Source organism: Haemaphysalis longicornis, unplaced genomic scaffold, assembly GCF_048455015.1.
Source record: "Haemaphysalis longicornis isolate Haplotype H1 unplaced genomic scaffold, Haemaphysalis longicornis Haplotype H1 scaffold_5, whole genome shotgun sequence".
NCBI lineage: Eukaryota > Metazoa > Arthropoda > Arachnida > Ixodida > Ixodidae > Haemaphysalis > Haemaphysalis longicornis.
The window spans coordinates 181,691,805-181,718,721 of NW_027526385.1; the positions used below are offsets into that span (position 1 = coordinate 181,691,805).

General features: G+C 48.6%; 1 protein-coding gene across 1 annotated transcript; it reads right to left on the minus strand.

Annotated features, from left to right (window-relative positions):
* Positions 1–11,776: 11,776 nt before the first annotated feature.
* Positions 11,777–14,302, minus strand: LOC144140031 (cytoglobin-1-like). Its single transcript, XM_077672244.1, has 3 exons — positions 13,847–14,302; positions 12,917–13,100; positions 11,777–11,784 (listed from the first exon to the last, which is right to left on the minus strand). The coding sequence occupies exons 1-3, from the start codon at positions 14,300–14,302 to the stop codon at positions 11,777–11,779; spliced, it is 648 nt and encodes a 215-aa protein (XP_077528370.1).
* Positions 14,303–26,917: the final 12,615 nt, after the last annotated feature.

Sequence of the window (26,917 nt, forward strand, 5' to 3'; positions counted from 1 at the left end):
GCTGAGTTTGTCTTGCCTAGCGGACGAGCAGTGATGATTTCTGCTCCCGAACAGCGCAGGTGTTGCTTGAGATTATTAGGCGGAATGTCCTGTATTCCGTGTATTACGCCTCTGATATGCCCGGCTGCAAAGGACTCGTACCCGTTGACTGGAATGACGTTTTTTTGCACCTCTAGTTGCGTGAGACTTAGTAGATGAGTAGCAAGCAGAGGTGACTCCAAGTCTACAGCGAGTAGGTTTGAGCGTTCCAAAAGGCGCACCTGAAAGGCATAGTTTACGGGAAGCGTCTTGACATGGCGCTCAATAGCCCGGTGCGCATGAATGAGGCCTATTTGCTTTAGGTTGACTGGCTACTTGGGGCGGAAAATGACGGTGATGGGCAATCGGGTTCGCTGAGTTGGCATACCTGAAGTGTTGTGGTTAGCCTTGCTGGTTGTAGGGGCTTCTACGTCCTCGTGTTGGTTGCCAGTAGTGAGCTGAGAGGAGCTCGTAGAAGCGTCGGTTTTTGATGTGGCTGATCCAGCAGGCATAGCGGCGTCAGGCGGAGCGTTAGAACGGGAAGCTTGCCGCTTGGCCTTTTTGTCATAGGTGTTATGAAGTCTGTATTGTTCTCACCAGTTATATTGTCGATGTCTTCTGTTGGATCGCCCAAATGCATCTCCAGTGCTGAGTAGGGGCTGAGATCATGAGAAGCCATGTCAGCAGCGGCAGTGGCCGCTGCCGCGGAGGTATGGTTCGTCGTGACGAAGTACTGCGATCCACGGAATTCTTCGAATTGAAGGACCCACGTACGCCAGAAAGAAAGAATGGGATAAGATAACCCTGAGAAAAACAGGGTTTTCGTAGGAACGGCGTGAAGACCTCCGCGCCCTTCGTCTTTTCATCTTCCCAAAAATAGATCCATCACATGGCTTCCAGGAATTGGGAACCACTCCCACTTCACCTGCTCAAAAAAACGTTTTTCACTCACACTCTAGAAACTGGATTTGCAGAAACGGGAATTTAAGCTTGGAAACACCAGAAATCCTCATAGCGACGTGACTAGGTTCCTTAGGTATAAAAAAATCATCGATGTACTTAAACATTTTGGGGAATACCCCGTGTATGGTATGTTCAAAATCCCTGTACATCTTTCCTGCAAAAGAAATATATGCCGAGAACCGGGTGTCCGAAGTACGAAGAATGAAATTCACGACTGCTGGTCGTTTGTGCAGGCAGAAAATAACCCGACAGACTTTGCGACGCGTGAGATCAGCGGGAAGACCTTAGCAGAACCAGACCTGTGGTGGAGAGGTCCAGGCTGGATGACTGCACCTGATGCGCACAAACAAGAAATATTGAATCTCAGCACTGTTTTACAGTTGCAAGAGGGCGGCCAATGCAATAAATTCGAAGCACGTGCACTTTCTCGGTGCGTTATGCAGATATGGCGGTACAGTTGTTATAACCGGCTGCTACGCATCACTACTCAGGTTTCCTGAATCGTAATCTTGTGAAGAGAAACCACCAACACGGGCCGTTGAAGTCAACTGAGTAAAGCCAGGCAGAAATCTATAGGATAAAACAAGCACAAGAACCTATTGCTGACTTAAGTCGAAGCAAGACAAAGAGCAAGGAAAATATGGTTTCACTGCATGAAATGGAAGTATATTGAAAAAGTGATGGGGTGCTTTGGCACAAAGCACGACTACAGTACAGCAAGCTACCAAAATCGGATATTACTGTTTTGCCTAAAGGAGGTCACTTTGCGGAGCTTTCGGCCTGCTACGTTCATACCCTAGTTCTGCATGAAGGTTTTTATGACGTGTTGTCATAACTGGGCACAAGATTTCGGGTACCGCAAGGACGTCAGGTGCTGAAGAAAGTTTTGTACAATTGCATCGCTTGCAAGAGGCACAACATTAGTGCTGTGACGCAATCTACCCCACCGTCACCAGCAGAACGCGTCAATGTGGTGTTGACATTTGAAATCAACGCCGTACACGTTGCCGGAATACTGCACGCAAGAGAAAATGATGGGCACATAAAGATGTATGTCATAACTTTCACATATGTCGCCACAACGGGTGTACATTAGGAGTTAGTATCCAACATGTCGACCAACAGTTTTTTGCCAGTGTTCAGACGGTTTATACCAAAGATAATATACTAGGATAACGCAAAGACATCCAAGAAAGAAACCAAATAAGTCAATAGAATTATGCAAGCTATCCAGGACAAGAAAATGCAAGATTAGTGCTCCACACGCAAGAGTCAGTGGAATCTTGCGTGCGGAGTTCTATACAAGGACTTGAAACGTCAACGCGGAAGATAACCGTACCGTGTCGTGTGCTGCGCACGGACCTGATTTTAGGGTATCTAACACTTTAAACTCGAAAAGCAGCATTTTTACGGCTGAAGCGTATGGCATATTTCTGGTTTTAAAGCACATAGTTCATAAAATTCCCAAGTCCATCATCTTCACAGATTCCTTGAGTGTAGTACGTGCATTGTCATCTAAGCAGTTTTGTAAAAACCATGTTATTCATCTAGTTTACAAAACCATTATGTCAGCATTTGCATTAGGTCTTGAAGTGACCGTATGCGGGGTGCCAGGTCACTCGGGGATCGCCGGAAACGAGACAGCAGATCAAATGGCCGCTACTGCTGCACTTGCAAACACATTGGACATAACAACAATACCGTACACTTACCTTAAGTCACACATCACACAACACCTTCGCAATACATGGCAAGCACACTGGAATGAACAGGCAGACAACAAACTACACGTCATAAAGACACTCTTGGTAGCATACACCACTGACACACACAACAGGCACAATGAAGTTACCCTGGCTCGATTACGGATCGGCCACACGCATGCAACACACTCATACCTGCTCACGGGATCTCCAAGAACGTTGTGTAGCAGGTGTGGAGACGGCCTATCCATGATCTATGTGCTACATTAATGCAAAGCACTCCCCACAACACGACAGAAACACTTCGCCGAACTCTACAGACGACACATTCCACTACACCCAGCATTGTTTTTAGCGGATGATCCCATGATTTATGTACAACGCACCTTTAAGTTTCTTAGTGACATAAAGTTTTTACACCTCAATTCCTATCACGCGTAGTTATTTTCAAACCCGATTTCATGCCACGCATTATCACAACCTGGCGTTTTACACCAGCCGTCCTCATTGTCTTTTACTGAATTCACTTTTGTTTTTGTTGAACGATTTTAGCGCTTATGGTTACATCCTTCATACCTAACCACCGTTTTGGCGCTCGTTGCCTTCGTTTGCCTTGCGGCATTTAACACCAGCATCATCATCAACGCGGAAGATAATAGAAAAATCAACAACCCTATTACAGGAACTTCGGACGATAGTCACCGATCTGGAAGGCAGGCTCAACAACCGTCGTCCTACCTACGCGAATGCTGAACCTGAAAAACTGCTGTCTATAATACCTGCGGACGTCATTGGAGGAAGAATGAAACTTTACGAGGGAGGAAAGTAGACGCAAAATTTGCATATACAAAGGACTTGGAAAAGCCGGTGTCGCACCATTCGGTCTTGGAGGATCAGAAGGCACCGGGAATACTTGAGGGAGTTTGGAGCGACCGTTCGTACCAAGGCAGCAAGAAACGGAGGCATCTTAGTAGGAATCGTAGTTCTCGAATGTCATGAACCCAGAACATTCTATGAGGTGTGTCGGATTGAAAAGGTGTATCCCCAACGTGACGGCGTAATTAGGGCGTGCCAACTCCGCAATACCCACAAGGAGCTACAACTTCGGAATACAGGGCACCAACAACCGGTTAAAGATTGTTTTAAATACACGCGCCGACTCCCAGCTCATTTGGCGCGGACTGAAACCTGTATTTCTTTATTTATTTCGTGTTCCCCGTAATAAACAACACAAACAAATTGATGGAGCGAAACCCACTCCAGTCAAGCTGTGGCAGGCCAATAAAAAATAAATGAAAAAGAGCGAAAGCCCAAAGGTATTTTTTTAATAAAAAACCTATTTGTAAATGAGAAAAACAACAGTGACACAGCACAAAGCCAAACTCTCCACGCTTACCCAAATCGCAGGCAGCAAGCTAATAGCGAAATGGTCAAGCACCAATCACAAAAGTAAATCAGAATCAGCACAAATAAAACAGACACACTAAGGCAACCCCGGACACTGCGAAAAAGAAAGGTAAACAGCGCACATATCATGTGGCTTCGCCCCTTCCAGAAAAACGGTCTGCGAATGCTATATAGCTGACACCAGTCAACAAAAAAGTGGAACCTATGACTGTCGGTGCATATCTTGCAACGTTTCAATAACGGCGAGAAACAGCATGCCACTACATCCTTCACACTGCATAAGGAAAAGACAGGCGACAGTCAGTGCAAGTTGCGCTTGTACGAGAGACCTCCAGTCCCGCACACGGAATCAGCATACGGTAGCTTCCACAATGCGCTTAAATGACATTCTGCAGCCCCGCACACCGTACACACCATACTAGAAAATGCTGTTCATATGGTATTGCAGCCACGCACACTGCAAAGAACAGAAACCGGTCACACTAACACTGAAAAAAAAACTTGAGCGCATCACTCGCAACAAAGTACCTCTTGGCTCGGGGTGCTGGATATCTGTCACACCTCAGGCAGTTCCTTTGAAACAAAGTGAACCAGTTCCGTTAAAATTGAACTGCTACACAGTCATTCAATACTGTCCGTAAATGGGATGGTTCCAGAGCTTGTCGTTTTACGCTGTGGATTCGTCGAATGTACACAACTGCTCTTGTACAATCTTGTAAATAGTGAGTAATGGAAGGTACGTCTTTTCAACAGAAGCATCGACAGGTTGGCCTCAGTTGTAACGTATCAAAATAATGTGGGAACCGTCCATGTCCAGTGATCAACTCAGTTAGCTTTTTGGTGGAGGGAAGAAGGAGGGAATGTCCAATACATTGGGTAGCCATCTGTACAGTTGTCTGTTGGTATTTTTCATGGACCACCTTTGCTGCCATTGCAGGTGACCCTCTTTTGTTAATCGCGGTCTCATCATGCGTTTGGACAGTTTACCGTGGGCACCTTCTCCTCTAGTAGCCGCACTTGCCGCCACCATGCCCGCCAGCTCGTTACCCCCAAACACTTGAGGGTCCCTGTACGTGATAAAGACGAACAGAAACAACATTCGCGAGAGAAAGGATGTCTATTTTCAATTGGAGAACTGCTGTGGATTGATTAAACGGGTTATGAAGATCGGTTAGGACAAAGAGGCTGTTAACGGGAGAAGAAGGTAGATTTTCAAGTAAAAACTGTAGTAGTTTGTCCAGGGCTATTGCTTCTACTTCGAACGAAGAGGTTGGGGTAACGAGCCGGTGGCGGCGCACTGCTGTAATAGAATCAGGCCTAGACACGATAACAAAGCAGGCACCAGCTGAAGTACAGGTATGCGATTTATCTGTGTAGGCGTGTCGGCCAGGGATTCGTGATTTTTGGTTAGCGTCGGCAGCAGTGCCCCTCTCACTGCTAATTCGAATAAATCTGGCTTGATGAGTGAGAGGGTCAATGGGAAGGTCTACGTCGGAAGGTTCACAATTAAGTGAGTTGAACGTGATGAATTGCTGCTCATAAAACAGGAGAAACAGAAGTAAGGACTCGAATGCCTAGGTGTATGTCTAGAGGTAATGTATTAGCCATTACCTCCACAGCAGCCGTTCTTGCTGTCGTGTACGCTCCCGTCACCGCAAACAGTGTAGATCTGAGAAGCGAGCGTACTCTTGCCCGAAGCATGGAGTGTTCACTCGTATACCACCCCGCTGGAGCGGCGTACGAAAGGGCTGACGTCAAAAACAAATGATGTAATAGGCGAAGATGCTGTCTATTTACAATGGTGTGCTTACGACTAAAGCGTATCATGGACACCGCAAGGTTTTCGACGATGGTTCGGGGGTGATTGACGTGAGCGATAAAGGTTAAATGATTGTCGAAAACAACCCCAAGGAGCCTCATCTCAGGCACTTATCGCAAGGACGTCCCGTAAAGTCTCACTGTGGGTTTTCGGCTCGCTCCTCGTTCTCCTCTCGAAACCAGTAAACAGGAAGATTTCGTCGGATTATACGCAAGTTTTGCGTTGTTGCTCCAAGTGGTAACTCTATCCAAGGCTTGGTGAGCCGCTGTTTCAAGCTGCCTTCGCGTATTCCCATGTATAACAACGATCGTGTCATCCGCATATGTCGGAAGGTATACGTTATCAGGCATCGGAAGAGAGAGTAGATCATGGATATCAGCATTCCATAATAGCTGGCTTGATGGTGAACCTTGTGGGCGTCTGTTTTTCGCTGCATGGGTAATACTTCCGGAGTGTGAATGAAAAGACATTGTTCGGCCCTTTAAAAATGAATGCAATAGCCGGTATCTATTGCTAGGGCAGCGTTGGGACCGGAAGAAATGTAGAAGCCCTGCATGCCAAATTGAGCCAAATGCGCCACCAAAGTCCAAAGATATGGCCAAAGATAAATCTCCATTATCCCCGCGTTCTTGAAGTGAGCGACGGAGACCCACCAATGCAGTTGTCCGATTCTTCCCCTTAGTAAAATCATACTAGTGAGAATGGAGAAGACCAGATTGATGAAGGAAGAAGTATAAAGAATTTAGCATCCCCTCCAGCAACTTCCCCAGCATAGATGTAACACAAATTGCACGATATGAGGAGGGTTGATGTCCTGGCCTTCCAGGTTTTAAATGGAACGTAACACGGGAAATTTTCCAGTGGGACGGGAAGTGTCCAAGCTGAAGACAGGTGTTAAACAGATTGAGGAAGAATTTGGAATGGGGGTAATTAATAGCTGAGTCGAAAGAATAGTAATACCGTCAAAGCCAGGGGCTGAATTAGGGTTCAGGCTGCGGGCGGCTTCTCGTAATGCGCTTTGGGTGAAGTCGACATCTTGGTACTCCGACTGATATGGTGTGAGGGCAAAAAACGTGCGTAACGCCGTGCGAACCAACGCACCACTCTTCCTCGTGTCCTCTGATATGAGCGTCTTTAGAAGAAGATCGGCAGATTGTATGGTTCCAGTTGTGGAACTGCCGTCAGATTGTAGAAGGGGCGGCAGTACTGTTGGATCTGTATAGCGGCGAAATGCGACTTCAAAGGGACGTCCGCATAAGCTTCTTCTTGTTTCCCATGAACAGGCCTGTCTTGCTGGTGTGACCTTCGCTTCTTCTATGTGAATCCTGTAGTCACTATGGGCTTTGTAATCGGTAAACTATAGATGTGCTCGTTGAAGCGCATCCGTGCATCGCTGAAAATGCCGCCCTAAAACCTTTATTCCTTTATTGATTCCGTGTTCACCATAATAAAGAAACAAGAAGAAATTCGGGGAACAAAACCCGCTCCAACCAAGCTATGACAGCTTAACAGCCAATAAAAAATAGGTAAAAAGGAGCGATAGCCCAATGCTATTTTTTAATGTAAAAACCAATTTGTAGATGCGAAAAAAAAGAAGAAAGAAAAAGAAACACCAAACCAAACTCTCCACGCTTATCCAAATCACAGGCAGCAAGCTAATAGCGAACTCGTGATGCACCAATGACACAAAGAAATCAGAATTGCTACAAATCAAACAGACACACTAAGCCCGCCGCGCACACTGCGAAAAGAAAAGGTATACAGAGCACATACCAAGTGGCATCGCACAGTCCCGAAAAACGGTCTACGAACGCTATATAGCTGACACCAGTCAACAAAAAAGTGGCCCCTATGACTAGCTTGTCAAAGCATACCTCGCATCGTTTCAAAAGCAGAGAAACAACATGCCACGATATCCTTCACACTGCACAAGAAAAGGGCAGACAACAGTCAGTGCATGTTGCGCTTGTTCGAAAGAACTCCAGTCCCAAACACCGAATCAGGATACCGTAGCTACCACACTGTGCCTAAATTACATTCTGCTGCCCCGCACACTGCACACACCATACTAGAAAATACTGTTAATTTAACTAAGAGACGCAGTGCGAGAATTTGCCACCCTGTATTGTGACTACTGAGTTGTCTTCTAGTTCCTACAGTTGCATCGAAGCGCTTGACGTCGTTGCGTCGTTTCTGTCGTCTGGTGCTCTTCATCTATCTCGCTTTGAGGCGAAGGCCATCTAAGGACGTGCACGTTCTTCTTGGGAGCCTTTCTCTGGTGCACGTAGAAGCTAATGAACACGTCGTTAAATTACAAGCTAGTTTAGTCTACAGGCGAGGCAGCTTCGTATTTCGCCCCAACCATGATCTTCTTTCTTTCGTGCACGGTTCGCTGCCATGCCGAGGTTACCCCGTACAGGAGAGCGTGCGTCCGGATCACTTACTGAGAGATTGGCCAACTTCCTCCGCAGAGGAGGCGAGTGTAAACAAGGCTGCAGTCTTGCGTAAACATACATAGTATCTCGACTTTGTAGACACTGCAGACAGCTTTCTGCTATCGGGGGGAGCTAACAAGGCGTATAGCAAAGGGCGTAGGCAGCGTGAGCGGTTAGGGGTGGCGTATCAAGCCGGAAGAAGCACCCTTTGCCCTGTCTTCTTACTCCGCTCTCAAGGACCACGCTGCTCATAGATAGGGTATACCTGTCGCGCTCCTTCTTCGCTGTATTCGCTGCTCAAGTTTGCTGTGCGCCGCTAGCAGTGCGGTGCCCAATCTGTGATGTGCCGATTTCTCGTTATCTCTATCTGTCTTTCTCTTCACGTGTTTGCCTTGTTGTGGCCCACGGCCGGACTGGAGGAGCGGCGAGCGCGCACTTGCGACCGCCGCCCCTCCAGCCCGGCCGTGTGTGGCCTTGGGTTTTTCATTCGCTTGGAGCGTACTTCGAGCGGTGCAACACGATGCGAGCAAACCATTGGCTTTTATTGTGGGACGCGTTTTGCATGACCCACTTTCTTTGCCTTTTAAGCCCGTCCGTGTTCTTTCCGTCGATACGTCATTCGGAAAGTGAAAAACGGGATTGTACGAGATCTTCTTTCGGTCTCATCAGCGAGCACCTCAGTTTAACGTGTAGAACCTGTAAAATATTCCCATCAAGGATGAAGATGATGACCTACAAGAAGACCTGCTCATACAGCGCGAGGAGGCGATCTATATGTTTTCCGCCATTAAACATGCGTGTTCCGGCAGCGGCGCTCTCCCTCGTCTCAACAATCTCGTGTATTAGATTCCCTCTAAGCTCCCTCGGTTACACGGGGGCGGTCGGCTACGCAAAATTACAGAGGCTGGCGCTTAAGAGGTGGGATTTAAAAAATGGTGTAGTACCTTTGATATTAATTTTCTTTATAACACATGCCTGCATAACGAATAGAGCACCACAAGATTAGCCTGATGATGCGATTAACGTTTTACTTAACGTCACTGTTAATCCTATTTTAACAGTGGTGCTGTTGAGGCTTTTGAGTGCACACTTTACATACAGAAAAATATAACGTAAATGCCGAGCCCAGGTACCCGCATGGAGAATCGGCTACAAATCGAGCGTAAGCAGGACTAATGCGGGCCGTACACGAATACTGTAAATTTAAAACTTAAGCATTTGAATGAGGAACGTACCCGTGAAAGGAATTCGTAAAAAAAGCTAGGATTGGTGGAAGATTCAGATTTAGAATAGCAACAAAAAATGAACTCTTTGAACTGGAAAATAAAACTCGCAGGGCAGGTGCGTAGTCAGTAATACGAATCAAGGTTTGCGTGTGGGCTTGCAAAATAAAAAGAAAAAAAATACTAAGCGCACTTCCCAGTCAGCGTTTGAGCAAACAGCGTCGCCGACAAAATGACTATTTTTTGCTCCCAACGTCACTCGCTCCGCGTTGCTAGGGCAACTACCTGCACTCATAAAATTGGGGGCGGAAGGACTATCTCCAACTCTGTGCCACGCACATGGCGTATGAGCTTACCAAAGCAGATATGCACGCTGCAGACGACACGTATTATTAGGAAGCACACCGTGCTGCTGGCGAGAATGAAATCACCCAGAGGAGCAAGAAGACGAAGTTGTGCAGGCCTTCAACGGAGGGGGAGCGCTCGACGAAGACTTTGCAGTGGTGGACGATGGCGGGTTCTACCTGGTTGATGGCCTTTTTCAGGTCGGGTTGTTAGACAGTTAAGGGTTTAATTTCCGACTCTGAATCCTCACAGACAGTTGGAATGCGGGGCAGCTTGGTGTTCATGGTTCCTAACCTTAACGCATATGTCTAGGGATGGAGGGAGGGCCCACGCCACTACTGAGGGCTGTCTCGAGACATGGGGTCAGGATGCGGGCAATGACATCGCGTGCCGACATTGGGAGGAGTTTTCGGATATGAGCACCAAATTACTGCTGTGGGTGGTAGTACTTACTTTCAAGGTGGTAGCAGTCTTGTGAGTTTGATGTTTTCCAAGGCTGCGGCTTATACAAGGCTCTATTCTTCACAGAATACCTAATATAATTCGGAAACAATGCCGTCAGGTTGCGGTGGATATTATGGTCAGTTATTACCGGAAAGTCAAACAGCTTACTCACTCGGCTGTGAAGGTGGGGTGAGAAATACGGCACCTGCTCAACACAGGGACACGTGATAGGGTGCATACAGCCGCGGCGGGCGCCTAGTTTATTTATGCGTCGATTTGCTTCTTCGAGTAAAGGTCATTGTGGAAGTGAGGAAGAGTCAAATCGGCTGCAATCGTGAACCTAAGCGGTCTTGATTGTCGTAAACGTTGCGTACGTTTGTGTGAGCTTCCTTTCTTTTTTAAGTTCAAAAACTAAATTAATTTATCAAACCCTCTACTTCCGAATTATTTACTAACTCTCGCTTGTAATTATATGCGCTTTGTTCGTTCATATACCGTAGTTTCTTATTTATACTTTTGTGGAGGTGGTGCATTAGTCCATGTTATTCCCGATTCCTGTCCAATCCCCTACGTGGGTATTGTTTTGGTTTTGCGAGCCCGTCATATGGCGCAAGCCCACGCTCAGCCCTGGATACTCATCTAAGACTCGGCGCTTGTCCTGCTAGCTTTTAGTCTCCTTCTGCTCATAAAGTAAAGTTTTTGTTCCAACCTCAACGTCCGAATTTTTTAGACAATTCTCGCTTGAGATTACATGATCTTTCATTATTAATCATTATTCATTCTTAAACATTAATCATTCTTAAGGCCCATTACTTGCCAATCCGCTACGGGTGTACGTGTGTTCCGTATTTCTTTGTAATTTTCTGCGTACGGAGGCCGCAACCAAGGGCTTAAAAAGCGCGGCTCTGAGGAAGCACTCTGTGAGGCAAAGCCACACCTCGTGGTTCTTGAGGTAGAACGGCGGAGGTGGTGGGAAGGCCGCGGTATTCGGTGTAGTGGTGCGATCACGAGGAGTCGAGTAGCTTGGCGCAACCTGCTTTCAGCGGCCGCAGGTTTACGGGGGGCTTTTGGTGAAGCTGGGTGGTGGTGCAATGTTACTCCGCCCTAGGGTTAAAGCTAGAGCACAGGGATTCTGCAAGGCGGTTAGCGTTTTTACCATGCTAAAGTGCGTTACGGCGTGCTTGGGGACAGTGACCAGGGGCGCCATGACGTGATTGTGGTGGGATAGACTTATGACGACGATCGCGTTCACGTAGTCATGACAGACGTCGTACGGCCGCTCGCCATTATCTAGGAGCCCACACCGTAGGGGACCGTAGGTAAGACAGTGCTAATGTGGCAGTGCTCAGCCGGTGAGACAAAAGTGAGAATGCCAAAGTGCGCTTACATTTTGAGGAACCTGGCTGGGGGGAAGCGCCTCTAGAAGGCTGCAAGGGGAGAAACGGTATGGTGAAGCGGGGCTCCATGCTGACGGCGTCCGTGTAACAAATTCATGTAGGCGCCGACATAGTTTTTCGGCAGGTTCAAAATTTATTTGCCTATGTTATACGATGGCAGCTGGAGGACGGAATCGAGGAGCCACCTCATGCTGCGGCCGAGAAGACCAGAAGCCGCTGTCGTTGTTGCAGTTGTTGCTTTCTGTGTTGGACATACTCACTTGATGGATCGGCCAGGATCTGGAGGTTTTGATGGCTAAGGAGGCCGCTTTGCCAAGCTATGATTGAAAAAAAAAATTGTTTGAAGAACAAGTTTATGATTAAATTAGAATTTTTAAGCGAATAGTGTGAACTATGCGAGAAGATGTGCGAAAAAGCGTTTTATTTCATACTACGCGAATAAACTAGATGAAAGTAGACATGGTATTTCTCTGACGTTCCTCGTCCTGCCTGCTGAGGCCAGGCGCTACTGATGATGACGGCAGACCCATGATTATGTAGAAAGGCGCTTGTAGGTAATGAAGGAGTGGCTGCTGCAAGCTCGAGTGAAAGGCACAATATTATCACCAAGAAGGTACAGCTAGACGACAGACTGCGAAATCGCGAGGGAAGTGGAGCTTTCACTGAACCTCGGGCATGCCCTTCCCTATCGCTCATGAACCTAGGTTCATTAAGTGTTAAACGTCGGCCGTTCTGTTCCCCCGTTAAAACCTTTTTTGAGGCAGAGTGTTTACTGTCCCACCCTGGCAAGCCCTTCGTGCCCAGCCAAAAGTCCTATTAGCTGTATATAGGTGGACGCCACGTGGGACAATAGGTTAAAATACAGAAATTCTTTATTCATACTCCATAAAGCTAACCACGTAAAGGCGACAAAACATCGGTCTTAATTCCTAATTTCAAATGCGTAAACCACCAAAAACGTCTTGCACGATTTCTGACACAGTTCCAGGACATTCTTGTGGAACTCAATGCTTTTTGGTATTTGTGGTTCGGGAATTCCGGAGCGGCGCTGCTTTGGATTTGCTTCTCAGCGGAGTTGGTATATTACTCTGTATCCCTAGCGGTGTCGCCAGACCGTGTGATTGGCCCCCTGACCTGGAAGCCGACTCAGATTTTGCGCTGCCTTGGCTCTTCACATCGGCGGCTGGCTTGTCGCCTTTGAAGTCCTTGGAGTGAGCAGAAGACTTCGTGTGTCCCACGTCCTGGTACTGCTGGAGAAAAGGAGGCTTGTAGGCTGTTTTCATTGTTGAACTCGAAATCGTCGCATCCGCCTGGTCGTAAACTCTTCTTGTGATGGTGTTCATGAACTGCATGTGAATGTAAGGAAGAAGTTCAGTTATAGCCTGAGAACATCTGCCATACGAAGCACTATGTTTGGTGTCACTCTGAGAAAACACCTTAAACTCACAAAGATCAAAACTTTGCAAGAGCCACTTTCGCGATAGCTCTGTGTGAACAAATTTTTCTAACAGGGTGTAGCGTTGCAAATTACCAGGAATGGTGTCCCATTAGAACAAACGAAAACCTCACCCAAATTTCTGCAAAAGCACAGGCATATTAGCGAGCGTAACTGTGTCCTTCATAAAAAAAGCTGTGGTGCTTTACAGCAGGTAAATTAAAACCAACGCGCCTAGGCGAAGGGAAGTACCAACGGGAAGCGTAATATCTGCCCGTAAAACAGAATGCCTTGAACTCTCCCGCCCACTAGGGCCGCACTGATTCTGTAATAGCTTCTTACCACACCATGGAACAGCTCTTCTGACATAAATTGGTATAAATGTAGCTTCTCACACAAACATTTGGTTAACACCTTTTCCTACATTTAAAACAAAGAGTTTTTGAGGGGGTCGTGAACATCAGCATCAGCCAGAAAAAATGTCACTCTTGCTTACTTTTCTTAACACACGCTCATGAAGAGTGCATCTGTTTTTAAGCGATAGTCCACTAACTGCACTATGCGAAATTTTCTACGTTTTCCTCAAACCCAGCTTATGAAAAAAAAAATTGTTCCCGCATATATTTACTGGACATTTTACGACAAAGCCACCCTCACCTCGAAAAACTTCACCCAGGCAGCTACGACGGGTGGGGTCATATAACTCCTGTTCCTTGCCTCCATCTCTTCAAGGACGGCGGAGAAGAAACCCTCGAAGTTAGGGGGTCGGACTCCGGCGTGCTTCGTATGGTTGACGGAATTCCTGTGGATTAGCTCAGAAACCACATCGGGATCGTCCAGGCTCTCAACGATGGCCGAAAGCTGGAAGCCCACCACGCAGGCGTGCGCCTTGAACTTGGGGTTGCTGGGAAGCGTCTCCAGATCCGCATGCTTAAAACGCTCAAAGAGCTTCTGGTACTCGGGGTACTTGCGAAACATCCGCCGGAAGACAATAACTCCGAAGTCGGGGTTCTTTCGGGTGAAGTTTCGCCAGCTGTCCCGGACAAGCCTCTCCTCTCGTGGGGTCATCCCTGTCCGTGGGTCGGCCACGTCCTTTAGCAAGAGGTTCCCCATCGCTGATTCCTCAAGGTCCGCTATTGTTCTTCGTCATCTTCTACGTCCTGCTATCATGGTGCCCCGAGGACAGACCCCCTATCGCCGTTGGTACCCTTCGCGGCAGTACCTGTTATTTAAAACGTAGATGTTGTGTTGTGGGACGGTGTGCTGCCGCTTTTGGGAGGAGGGGATGTTGTGTTTTGTAATGTAGTTCTGTTTATGCCACCAGGTGTCGTACAGTGCTAAGGTGGACAATTTCCAGTATCATCATCAGTAAGCGCAGCCCGGTTTTAAATAGCATGTAACAACAATAAACGCTCTTTTTTCAGTGGGTACAAGGTGGCGTCTGCATCTCTATGCTACGTATGGTGACTCGTTGCGCTTGATATACAACATAATGGCGACGAGGTAACCCTTTTCGGCTTCGGGCGGAACGGCACGTCAGTACTCAAGTACGGCATACTACAATCTTTTTCGATGGCACTGACGCCGCCACCGCAGTTTCGACCGACACCGGGAAAGCCCGCCATATCATGGACGCAATGGTGTCGGCTGTTCGAGAACTACCTCGTAGCGTCGGCAAACGACGTGTACCTGCCAGCACACTGCAAGGCGCTCTTTCTACATTGTGTAAGGGTCGAGGGACAACGAATTTACTACACGCTACCAGAGAAGCAATCTACGGAGGACGACGACGAATTCAAGGCTGCTCTACAGACGCTCGAGGCGTACTACTCAGCAAGTACTAACGTTGTCATTGAACGCCAGCGGTTTGGTCAACGCGTTCAGTTGCCGGATGAGACCACGGACATATTCGTTTCTTCGCTGCGAGAACTTTCACTTGCCTGCGCCTTTAATGACAAGGCCGACGAGTCCATACGCGACCAACTCGTCGCAAAGACGAGTAACCCCGTACTTTGGGAGCGGCTACTTTTGGAAGGCTCCTCATTGACATTTGACAGGGCCCTCACAATTGCTCGAAGTATAGAAGAAGCTGCAAAATATTCCAAGCAGTTGTTATCAGCTAGCCCTGCAGGGTACGTGCAAAAAGTGGATAAGCGTTTGGCGCCAGGGCCAGCCGAGCGTGCCGCGTCGGGACAAAATAGTAGGATTTGCTTTTGCCGCGCCTCTGCGAAACACGTAGCCAATTCTAGAATTTGCAAAGCAAGGAACAAGACCTGCGACAATTGTGGCAAGGTAGGTCATTTCGAGAGAGTCTGTCGTAGCGAGAAGACTCCACCCCCACTCTAGCCAACATCGGTAAAATTGGTCGATTTTTCACGAAGAAAAAATAAACATTCAAGGGTGCTTCGCCACTCCAGTCCAGTATCGGAACCGTCATGCTCAACTTCTTTTCCACGTGGTACCACAAGGCACAAATCTCCTGGGAATCGACGACATCCACACACCACTGCAACTACAGATAAATGCTAAGTCACTGAGCTGCTTCCACACTTCTTTGAAACCGGAAGGGCTCCCTCCTGATCTGCTATCCCAGTTCTCTCACCTGTTTGATGGAAATTGGGGTCGTGCAAAGGGCTTCGTGCATAAAGTCAAGATACGCAAGGATGTTGCTCCTGTAAGCGCTAAATTACGACGCTTGCCGGTTGGGGTGAAAGGAGCCATGAAGAGAAAACACAAGTTTGGTTCATTCAAAAGATTGTCTCGTTAGAATCATACTGACACCACTTTTAACGTAAACTTCGCTCAAATAAGCTACATATTTAGGAAAAACGGGAATGGTCATGCGACCCACCAGCTCATTTCCCGCAACAGAACCTATGATGTCACATAGCTCTGCGATTGGCGCAGGCTGGCAGAAGCAGACGAAAATTAGGTGGAGCTTACAAACTAGACGAACGAGCGATTTGCGCTTAAATATAGGGCACATTCTTTACAAAGCAATAAGAATGATGGGACAAACAGTGGAAGTTACGAAAGGACATGTAAACATAGAAGTACTGATGCGTTCTGCTGTTCGTACTGCGCACAGCATGCTTGGTTTAGCTGCACAGCACTACGGGGCTTGGGGTTGTCTCAGACGACACTGGCCGATTGACGCAAGCAACGGTGTCTTACGTGACCCCATTTGTCGAGCGAGCACTGTTTCAGGGAACGAATATTTTCTCCCAGAACAAAAACAAGCCAGGTTTAAATGCGGGCAAAAACAAACCAAACGCTTGCCACGGTATGGTGGCGCCATCTAGGCTACGGAACGTAAAGAAATGCGGGAACAAACCAACAGCGCTGTACAGGGTGGAGACAAACTTTGAACGGTCCCGTGCCGCCGCAATTGGGCAACGGGCTCAACGCGTTATTCTTTTCGTTTCCCACGAGACCTAGCAACGCGAAACAGACAATATGATTCAAACTTCTTCAGTAAACCGCATTGCGGCGATAATTTTAGCGCGGTTTTGACACAATGACTTGCTTCGGCGGCGAGCGAGCAACCGAAAATGGCGGTGGCAGCGTATACGTGTCTCTACCCTGTACGGCGGATGCGTGAATGAAGGTACTCTAGGCTGCAAAGCGGTTGGTTCGTGTGATGACATTTGGGACCACGAAAACGCACGATTGAGCGGGAGAATCAAAATTTTAACCTAAATTGTTTAATTTCTCAGTGAATAAAGCACCGTTTGTATCCGGACAAGCGCTGGGGGCACTATAAAACACAAAATCTTACGAATAAAACCAACTTGCATTTTCTCTTCATGGCTCCTTGAAGGACTCTGTGGAAGTTGAACTGGATCAGCTAGAACAGGCAGATGTGATTGAGAAAATTGACAGTTCCCCTTGGGTCTCCCCAATAGTTGTAACAAAGAAAAATATCGGGAAAATTAGGACGTGTGTAGACCTGCGGGAACTTAACAATGCAATCATTGTTGATTCATTTCCCTTGCCCCACACAGACGAGTTGCAATACAAGCTGCATTGTGCAAAGTTCTTTTCAAGACTGGATTTGGCCTCGGCCTACCATCAAATGACTCTTAACCCAGACAGCAGGGACCTGACTGCTTTCATCACAGAGCATGGGCTGTACAGGTAAAAGCGTGTCTGTTTTTATACTCGCTTTAGCACCAGCTGCTTTCCAGAAAATGTTGACTACAATCTTGCAAGGCTTCAGAAATACTCTGTGCTACATTGACGACATTATGGAGTTTGGGTGCACAAAAGAAGATCATGACGCCTGCCTTCGGCAGGTTTTGAAGTGCATTGCCCATGCTGGGCTAAAACTGAATGACAAATGCATTTTTGGAGTGAAGGAGCTTGACATGTTCGGTCGCAGAGTGAACGAAGGAGGAGTTCGCCCACTCTTGAGCAATGTAGAGGCCATCCAGACAGTTCCAGCCTCCCCAAATGTGGCAACGTTGCGCTCTTTCCTTGGCATGCTTGGGTATTATGCAAACATCATACCGCACTATGCTGAACTCGTTGAGCCTCTACGACAGCTCTTACGGAAGGGAGTAGGTTTCACTTTGACGCCGGAAAGGCAAGCCTGTTTTGACCAGCTGAAGCTTCTCTTGGCAAGTAACTGCTTACAGCTTTTTGACCCTGGTCTTGAAATAGCGGTTACAACAGATGCTTCTGACGTTGGCATAGGAGCTGTACTCCAGCAACAGAAGAGTGATGACTTTCATACAATCGCTTCTGCATTAAGGCGCCCAACACCAGCTGAAGCCAAGTACTAGGTAGGCAAACTGGAAGCACTAGCCTGCATGTCGGCATGTGAGCATTGGAAGAGGTACCTTTGGGGCAGGCACTTCACGTAACGTTCAGAACATCAGGCACTGGTGACGGTGCTCGGTGCAAATGGAGGGGGCCGTCAGCCTTTCAGGATTACCAGATGGCATGCCAGACTGCTGGCATACAACTACACAATTGAATACAAGAAGGACACTGAAAACACTGTCGCAGATGCCCTTTTCCTTTTACCGCAAGAGAAGTATGGAGCCCGTCCGGAGCCGGAAGATGCTGCTTGCTTTGGTTCTTCATGTTTAACTCACGAGGAATTCGTAACCGCAACTGCGCAGGATACAGTACTTTGCCTAGTGATGCAGTGGAGAACGTCCAGGTGGCCATCAGCCAAGACGCTGCCTCCAGAAGCGACGCCTTTCTACAGGGTTCGGGACGAACTGTCAGTGATGAATGACCTGTTGCTCCGAGGGGAACAGTTCATGTCGCCTTCTTTGTTGGTGAGCAGACTTCTGGGTATCGCCCCTGAATCACACCCAGACAACACGCGTGCAAAACAACCGCTCCAAGAAAAATACTGGTGGCCTGGCATGAGCAAGCACATGGAACAGTTGATCAAGTCTTGTGCCTTTTTTCAATCTGTTGACAAATCAGCAAAGCCAGAGAGAGAGAGAGAGAGAGAGAGAGTAAATTTATTTTGCAAAAAAAGGGGGGTGGGGAGCACGTGGTCGCATTCCTCATTTCAGGATCCCGTTGGAGCTTGCTGCCTTCTCCGCATGTTCCACCAGCCGAAGGTGAGTTTCGCTGCTGGAGCTGGCCAGTTCTCTCTCACACTGCTCATAAGAAGGGTTGGGAATTGGGTGAATATTTGGGTTTTTCTGGCGGGCCCAAACCATGTGGTAGAGGGTACAGATCTCACCGCAGTGTGAGCATGTCGCGCTGTAGAGGGTGGGGTTGATGGCGTGAAGTTTAGATAGGTGTGGGAACGTGTTTGTCTGCAGAAGCCTCAGGTTATGTTCCTGTTTTTTGGTGAGTGACGGGTGGGCAGGAGGATATTGTTGCCGACTAAGCTTGTAGTGCTGTGTGATGCTTTGGTATGTTACTAGGGGATGAGTCGCTTGAAGTCAGTCGTCTCGCGGTGCCCGGTAGGCTAATTCTCAGGCTGTCGTGTGGGCCATGACATTGCCGCGAAGGGGCGAGTGGGCAGGTGCCCAAACCAGACTGATCTTGCGTTGAGGGGGTCGCTGGAGAAGGATTCTTGCAGCTGGTCTTGATATTCATCCGCGTATGTAGCTTCGGCATGCTGCTTGAGAATCAGTGAACTGGCGACATGCTCGGTGCATGTGGTGACGGCCGCTGTCATCGTATCCATACGAGCGTAGTCGGCGGCGTCCGTGTACCCAGTTTTGGAATTTGATCCATGGACTATATCTAATGCCTGTGCTCTCGCCGCACGTCTTCCTTGGTGAAACTGAGGGTGCATATTCCGTGGAATGGGAGCCACATAGATGTTTTGCCTTATCGTTGTAGGTATGTTCATGGAAGAACTGCCTTGTTCTTCTGGGGTATTTTATCCAAGGCGACCAAGCAGCCTCTATGAGCTCCTCCTCGTTGTTGTGTACTCCCAGTTTGAGAAGTCTGTCCGTTGCCGTGCTAACGGGGAGACCAAGTGCTTGTTTATATGCTTTCCGAATGAGTGTATCAAGTTTGGTTACGTCGCTTTTGCAGAGGATCGCATACGGGATGGCGTAATTGATGCGAGAGATGATGAAAGCTTGGACAAGCCGTAGTGTGTCTGCTTCCTTCATCCCTCTAGTCTTCGAGGTGATTCGGCGGAACATGTGAACAATTTGCCCTGTTGTTTGAGTGAGGTGCCGAAGAAGTATGGGGTTGGCGCAATCTTCTTGAAAGGCAATCCCCAGTATCTTTATGTCTGGGGAAATCGTGATCGTAGCTCCGTAAAGGGTAATTCGGATGCTTGGGTCTTGGTGCTTTCGACTTTGGCGCTTCCGGACACGGAGAGGCTCAGATTTGTCTGGAGAGCAGCATAAACCACACTTGGTTGCATAAGCTTGCACGATGTCAGCAGTCTGCTGAAGACGATCTTGCATTTCCCCTATCGACACTACGCCCGTCCATAACGTTATATCATCGGCATACAGGCCATGTCGAAGTTCAGGGATGGCATCTAATAGTTTGGGAAGGCCGATGAGGGCGATGTTAAATAGCAGTGCGGAAGGAACTGCGCCCTGTGGCGTGCCTCGACCTCCAACTTGAATGAGAGGTGATTACGCGTCGGCAACCTTCAAGAGTGCTTTCCGGTTAATAAGAAAATCCCTGATGTAATTGTATGTCCGAGCTCCACAGTGGAGTTTATTGAGATTGTTCAGAATCCTTTGATGATTTACATTGTCAAACGCCCCTTTTAAATCAAGGGCGAGAATATCTTTAGGCATGTGATTATTGGTCTGCATCATTATTTCTTCTTTGAGCTAAAGAAGAATATCGTGCGCACTGAGACTTGGTCTGAATCCGTACATGGATGTAGGAATTCGGCAAGTATCTTCTAGGTATTGTAGGCGAGCGAGGATGACGTGCTCGAGTAGCTTTCCTATGCAGGACGTTAATGAAATTGGGCGAAGATTCTCAACGCTTGGCTCCTTTCCTGGTTTCGGTATTAAACGAACCTCAGCCGTCTTTCATTCCGGCGGTATGACTCCCTTTTCCCAACAACAGCCATTCATGAATTGTGTGAGCGATGTGACAGTCATGGTCAAGGTTGGTCAGTATCTTGTTTGTGATACGGTCGCGGCCGGGTGTGGTATTTCTTCGTATCTTGGCTAGCGCTGCCCGTACCTCTGATTCGTCAATGGGCCTATCCAGGTGGAAGTTTGGATCGCCCGAGTAGTCTGGAGCAGAGTATAGCGGAGATAGAGGCAGGTATCTTTGCTTAAGCTTTTTGAGAAGGTCGTCCTTGGTGCCCGGGAAAGGGCGCAAAATGTTTTTATTGTCTTGGTAGTTTCGCATTTACTTTTTGAACGGTCAATAAAATATCTGAGTATGCGCCACGTCTTAGAAGTGGTGAGAGTAGCACCGAGGCTGTCGCAGATTGTAAGCCAATTATGCTTGCAAAGTTCAGCAGCGTATTTGGCCGCGTCCTGAGTTCGCGCTGCAATTCGCAATTTGAGTTTACGGTGTTGCTTTTGCCTCTTCCATCTGCGGATGAGTGACCGGCGAGCTTCCCATAAGTGGAGTAGTTTGGTGTCTATATGCGGAACCTGTGTAGTGGCATTTAGCTGTTGCCTTGTGGCTTTTACATCAGCTCGTAGCGCTTGCGTCCAGGTGTTGATGTCCTCGATCTTGGAGCTAGGCAGCTCAGCCCTGCGCTTGCGGAACTTGTCCCAGTTCGTTATTCGGACTTCGCCTAGGGGTGTTCGATATTGTAAAGGGTAATTGAAACGACTTCCTCCTCCAGGTTCACCCAAGTGGCGTGGTTGACGTTTTTAGTAAAAGTCAAATCCGGGAACGTGTCGTGAGTTACGCTGTTGCCCATTCGCGTCGGCGTACTGCAGTCCGTAAGTAGCAGCAAACCCTCTTCATCCACGCAGCGGAAGAGCTCATTGCCTCTCTTGTTCGCATATCGGTATCCCCATATGGGGTGGGCCGCGTTGAAATCCTCAAGGACAATAAGGGGATTGGAGCCCGCGGTGGTAGTTACTTGTTGCACTAGGCGGTCAATGCAATCTTCCTTATTTTTTGGCCGGCAGTAGACATTCAGGACAAACAGACTTTTCCCCTTGTATCCTTTCCTCGGGATGAGCTCGCTCGGGATGCCAGTTTGTTCTGCTTGTGTTATAGCGTGGTGTATGGCAGTGATGGATTTCTTGATTAGTGTGCAAGAATTAAACCTCTTTGAGTTTTCATGTGTGATATATTCTAGAAGCGTAGCGTGTGCGTTGGTTTCTTGAAGCGCAATGACGTCGGGTGCAGTGGACACTGATTCAATGTACTGCTGGAGTAGACCAATCTTGTTTGTTATGCTCCTGCAATTCCACTGCCATATTATGAGTTCTTTGGACGCTCCTGCATCGTGCGTACCCATTGAGGGACGTAGAGAGGTCCTTGTCTGCCGTGTCTGTTGTGATCAGTCGATGGTACGGCTTTTCTTTCCGAGATGACCGGCTGAGGGACGGCGTTGATTGACTTTCCAAGTGGTCAAGGCGGTTCAGTATGAGCGTATTTGTTTGCTGGCACTGTGCTATGATCTGTGCAAGTGAGCTAACCTGCGCAATGAGAGCACCAAGTTGCTCATTAACAGTTTGAGCATGTTTCTCGATGGCTTCCTGACATTCTGTTCTGACGTCATCAATTTGTGTAGGAGTGGGAGCATGATTCGGCGTGGTTGTTTTGCTCGCGTCGGAGATTTTGCGTTTTTTATCTACCCCTGCTTGTGTGTGCTGGGCTGAGGTGTTGGACTGCGTCAGTTGCGATATGGCTGCTTTGAGCGATGCAATTTCGCTTCTAAGACAGGTGACTCATTTTTGTAGGTTAGTGTATTCATTGCAGGTGGGTTTGGGGGAATGAGCAGTGTTAGAGAGAATCTGAGACCAGCTAACCTGCGGAGTCGGCGTTTCTTGGTTGCTCGAGGTGATCGGCGCCCACTGCTTTGACTGGCTGCAGCCGGTGGGGGCCCTGGACTTGGAGCGCGACCGTGACCTGGAGGAGCGCATGCCTTGATAGGACCCTCTTCTGCGCGATCTTTCGCGGCCGCCAGAGGGTGGTCTTTCAGCACAGGCATCCTTCTCCCAATTCTTCCGACGAAGGTAGTAGGGCTCCTTGAAACGTCGCGGGCAGTCTTTGCTCGCTGTCAAGTGCTCGACCTGACAGAGTGAGCATTTGGGGGAGCATGTGTGGTCCGGCTCTGGATTTCGTCTTCCACATTTGGCGCAGGCACTGGCGTTAGGTGTTGGGCAAACATCAGTGCGGTGGCCTGCTTCATGGCAATTGTGGCAGTAAGGAATTGCTTGCTTGTATAAGTAGCACCTGGTCTCCACTCCTTTATAGTATACGTAGAACAGTACCTTGTTGCATAGAATCGTGATCAGTACCGTGGAAGTACTTCCGAGACGACGACATGTTAGAAATTCAGTACCGGGGAGCCAGAGGTCTTCGAGGACTTCCTTCCTTGAGTAGTGTTGAGGGATATTATGTATTATGCCTCTGCAGGAGTCGTACGGGGAAACTCCATATTGGCTCACCGGGTAGGTTTTCCCTTGTAGGATTAGCTGCGTGATGCGGTTGAGGGCTCTGGCGGCTTGCTGATGTGGTGTGCCTATAGTTAGGATGTTCTGGCTCGGGTCGACCCGGACTCGGAGCTCAGCTTCTCTCCACGTGATTTCGGCGGCCGAGAGAATGCTCTCCGCGAGGAGTGCCGGGCTTTGCTTGCGTAGTTCGAGTCCTTCATTGGGGCGAATTACCATCTTGATATCTTCTTTCGGTGGAGGGGGTGGTCTTGGCTTTTTTGCGTTGGCACACGGCCTAATGCTCGTTTTACGTTCGGTTTGGAGATCAGGCTTGCTCTGTTTTTTCTGCGCGTCGCCTTGCTGACCGCCTCAATCCATACTTCGTTGTCTTCTTGCATACTTGGGGTTTCTAGTCTTTCCTGGGCTTCCATCTTGTTATCTTGTTCGTCGACGGGCATAGCTGCCGCGCGTGCAGCCATCACCGCTGTCGCCACCACTTCGTATTCGTGCTGGTGTCGGCCGCGCCGATGTTAGGGTTAGTAAAGCAGCTCTCGCCTTGAATCTTCAAAGTACCGCGAAAAACTCACTCACAGCCGTAAGCGTGGCATCGGGGTGATCCTTAAACCTTCATAGTAGTGGCCGTCGAGTTTTTTCTCGTGAACAGTGGACCTATTCGTTGCTTTGGAGCACTTTTCCAGGAGCCCATATGCTGCGCGTTCGCTCGGGTTGGCCCCCGTTGTGCCGCTAATTCAGCCGGTACCATTTCCTTCAGCACCGTGGGAGAAGATAGGCATCGAAATCGTTGGTCCTTTCGCAAGGGCCCCTCAGGACTGTCGTTTTGAAATTACTTTAGTAGGCTACTTCAGCAAGTTGCCAGAAGCAGGGTTCACCTCTAACGTCACTTCAGTGGCGACCATGTCCTTTTTGCGGAGTATATTTGGCCGTTAAAGGGGCACTGACACAAAAATTTTGCATCTTGTTTTTTTTTGTTGCGATAAGTAGCTAGTGACCTACTTATAACCTGTAGAAACCTCATTTGCTTCAGCGTGCGACGGTTGTTTAATTAGAGGCATTTTCAATGCGGCCAGTTGCAGTTTCGGTTTCAGCGAGTGCCGCGAAATGATGGATTTTGTGGATTTTGTGTGCACAAAGCTGACCACGTGACCGTCGGTGGGATATCACACAGCAGAGCCGCCGTAGCACTGTCGAATCCGCAGCGACGGCAGTTTCTGCGAATGCCCCCGCGTACTGATCTCGTGAGGCGCTTAATTAAAAAGTGACCGTGGATGTGACGCAGGCGCTGTGAGTGCAAATGCTACCGCGGCTAAAGAACGACGCGCGACGCTCGAGACGGTGGGTGGCAAGACGCGCGCTGGGAGCAGCCGGCCGGTCTGCCTACAGGTCCGCCTACAGATGTGTTCGGCTTAGCACTGCGGCGGATATTCGAGTGCCGCTCTCGTAAGCGGTGCAGATGAATATTTTTAATGCAACCCGCCATCGCATCATTAACTCCTGTCTCATGTAAGCCACCATGGTCGGGACCTGGTGGCAATTTCGTGCAGCGGTAACAAGCTATCACTCGAGCTACCTGCGCCGGCCTGGGCCACTGCACGGCCGTGGCCGCCGCCTGCACAGCGACCGTGCGGCTAGCCCAGTGGGCTTTTCGTGCCTCCGGCGCGTTTTCGCATCCAATGGTAATAAACAGTAATTGAAACAGAGTGCCTGGAATCGCTGTAGAACTTTGGTCGCGGCCAGCTGCCCCATGAGCTGACGAAATCACGGCGCCTCCGCCGCCAACGATCGGGTCGTTCGTTCTCGAGAGCAGAAGCTCCGCCCTCCGGCCCTCCGATTGGAGCGGCGAGCCGGGCGAGCCGGCGAAAAACGCCGGCAGTGCGGAAACGGCAAACGCAAACTCGTGACGTGTTTGAAGTTGTTTATTTACACGATATCCTCGGGATGTCGATTGCGCGTGGTCCTCTGCAGGCAGGTCAGTTCAGTTTCGCACTCTTTAAGATTGATTTTAAATATGTTCTAGGCTGTATTCGCCGCTGATATTTTGCAGATGATGTATATGTGTTCCCACCAATCTACCTCCGAAGTTATCTCGCCTTCAAAATTTTGTGTCAGTGCCCCTTTAAGGCTATCCGAAGGAGATAGGGAGGGACCAGGGGCCACAATTTACATCCGTCGAGTTTGAACAATTCTTGTGCAGTAGAGGTATCCACCACACATTCTCTGCAGTCTATCATCCCCAATCAAATAGAAAAGTGGAACGGTTTAATCGTATGTTAAAGGAATACATTCAGGTGTGTCTGGAGGAACACCGCCCACTAAAAGAGGCTGTCACGGAGTATCTAGGGATCTACCGCTGCACCCCGCATGCAACTACGGGTCAGAAACCTGCTGTTCTCCTACACGGCCGTCACCCAAGGACCAGACTCGATCTCGCTGCAGGACCGACTGGAAGTGTTCCTGAGGTCGAAGGCGTGGAGCTTCAAGCCGTCAAGCGAACGGTAACTCGGAAAGAGCTTGGAAGCAATCACTATACGGATCGACGTCGTGCAGCAAACAATCGTCACTGAGTGGAGGACAAGCGGGTCGGATAAAGGTACCAGGGCATGTGCCAAAGGGTTCCCCATTATATTCACCTCTTTTCACTGTGGTCCGGCGCTAACATGCGGACACGAACGAGCTGAGCGACGGTCGCGATTGGAAGCGTGAGCGGCTGATTCCATACACTGCAGCCTGGAATCCTGCGACAGATGCAACCTGTGGTTCCCCTGGGACTCCCAGCTCCACAGAAGTACAATCGCAGAGTGCCCAGATGTTCTAGCCACTTACTACCCCTGCCAGCACCGACAGAATGGCAGTTCCAACTTCAACTGCAGGTGCTGGTGTGCCGAGTGTTGATGTCACGGACATGAGTGTACCAAGCAACAAGCTGGGAGGGACGGAGGCAAGTGCTGAAAGTGAGGCTCCACGGCGATCCACCAGAGAACAACGCAAGCCTGCGTGGCTTGCCCAATATGGCTTATGAGATATTGCAATGACTGTGTGCTGCCCACTTTGGGAGGAGGGGATGTGTTGTGTGACGGTGTGCTGCCCCTTTTTGGGAGGAGGGGATGTTGTGTTGTGTAATGTAGTTCTGTTCATGCCATCAGGTGGCGCACAGTGCTAAGGTGGTCAATTTCCAGTATCATCATCAGTAACCGCAGCCCGGTTAAAATAGCACGTAACAACAATAAAGGCTCTCTTTTCCATGGGTACGAGGTGGCCTCTGCACCTCTCTGCAGGTATGGTGACTCGGTGGGCTTGAGACACAACAGTATATACATTCGTTATTATCATAATTACACAGCAGCAATTTTACATAAAATACTCCAGCGGGTGTAAATGGAACACTCGGCTTAATACAGGGGAGAGCTTTACGGGTGCTCCGCCGCAGAACGCTGTTTTGATTGAAGCGATTTGATTGAAAACTCTATACTCGAGGAGAACCGTCATGGGCAAAGACAGTCAAGGCCACAGAGATGAACAACGCAGTTTCGCTGCGCACCTAGAAGTAGTTCAGCAAAAACAATTGGTTGGCTATAACCTAAGAATCTTAAAAATATATGGTTCTTATGGTTTGGCCCTGGGTTGCTAATTGCATGAAATTACTAGCCAGATTATATGAAACAGGGAGAACTATTTTTTA

What these genes read in the sequence shown, in the direction of transcription:
- LOC144140031 (XM_077672244.1), bottom strand. Translation starts at nt 14,302, where the DNA reads ATGGGGAACCTCTTGCTAAAGGACGTGGCCGACCCACGGACAGGGATG. An exon ending in CCTGGGTGAAGTTTTTCGAG is followed by an intron (nt 13,101 to 13,846) that starts GTGAGGGTGGCT and finishes ATTCACATGCAG; the next exon opens with TTCATGAACACCATCACAAG.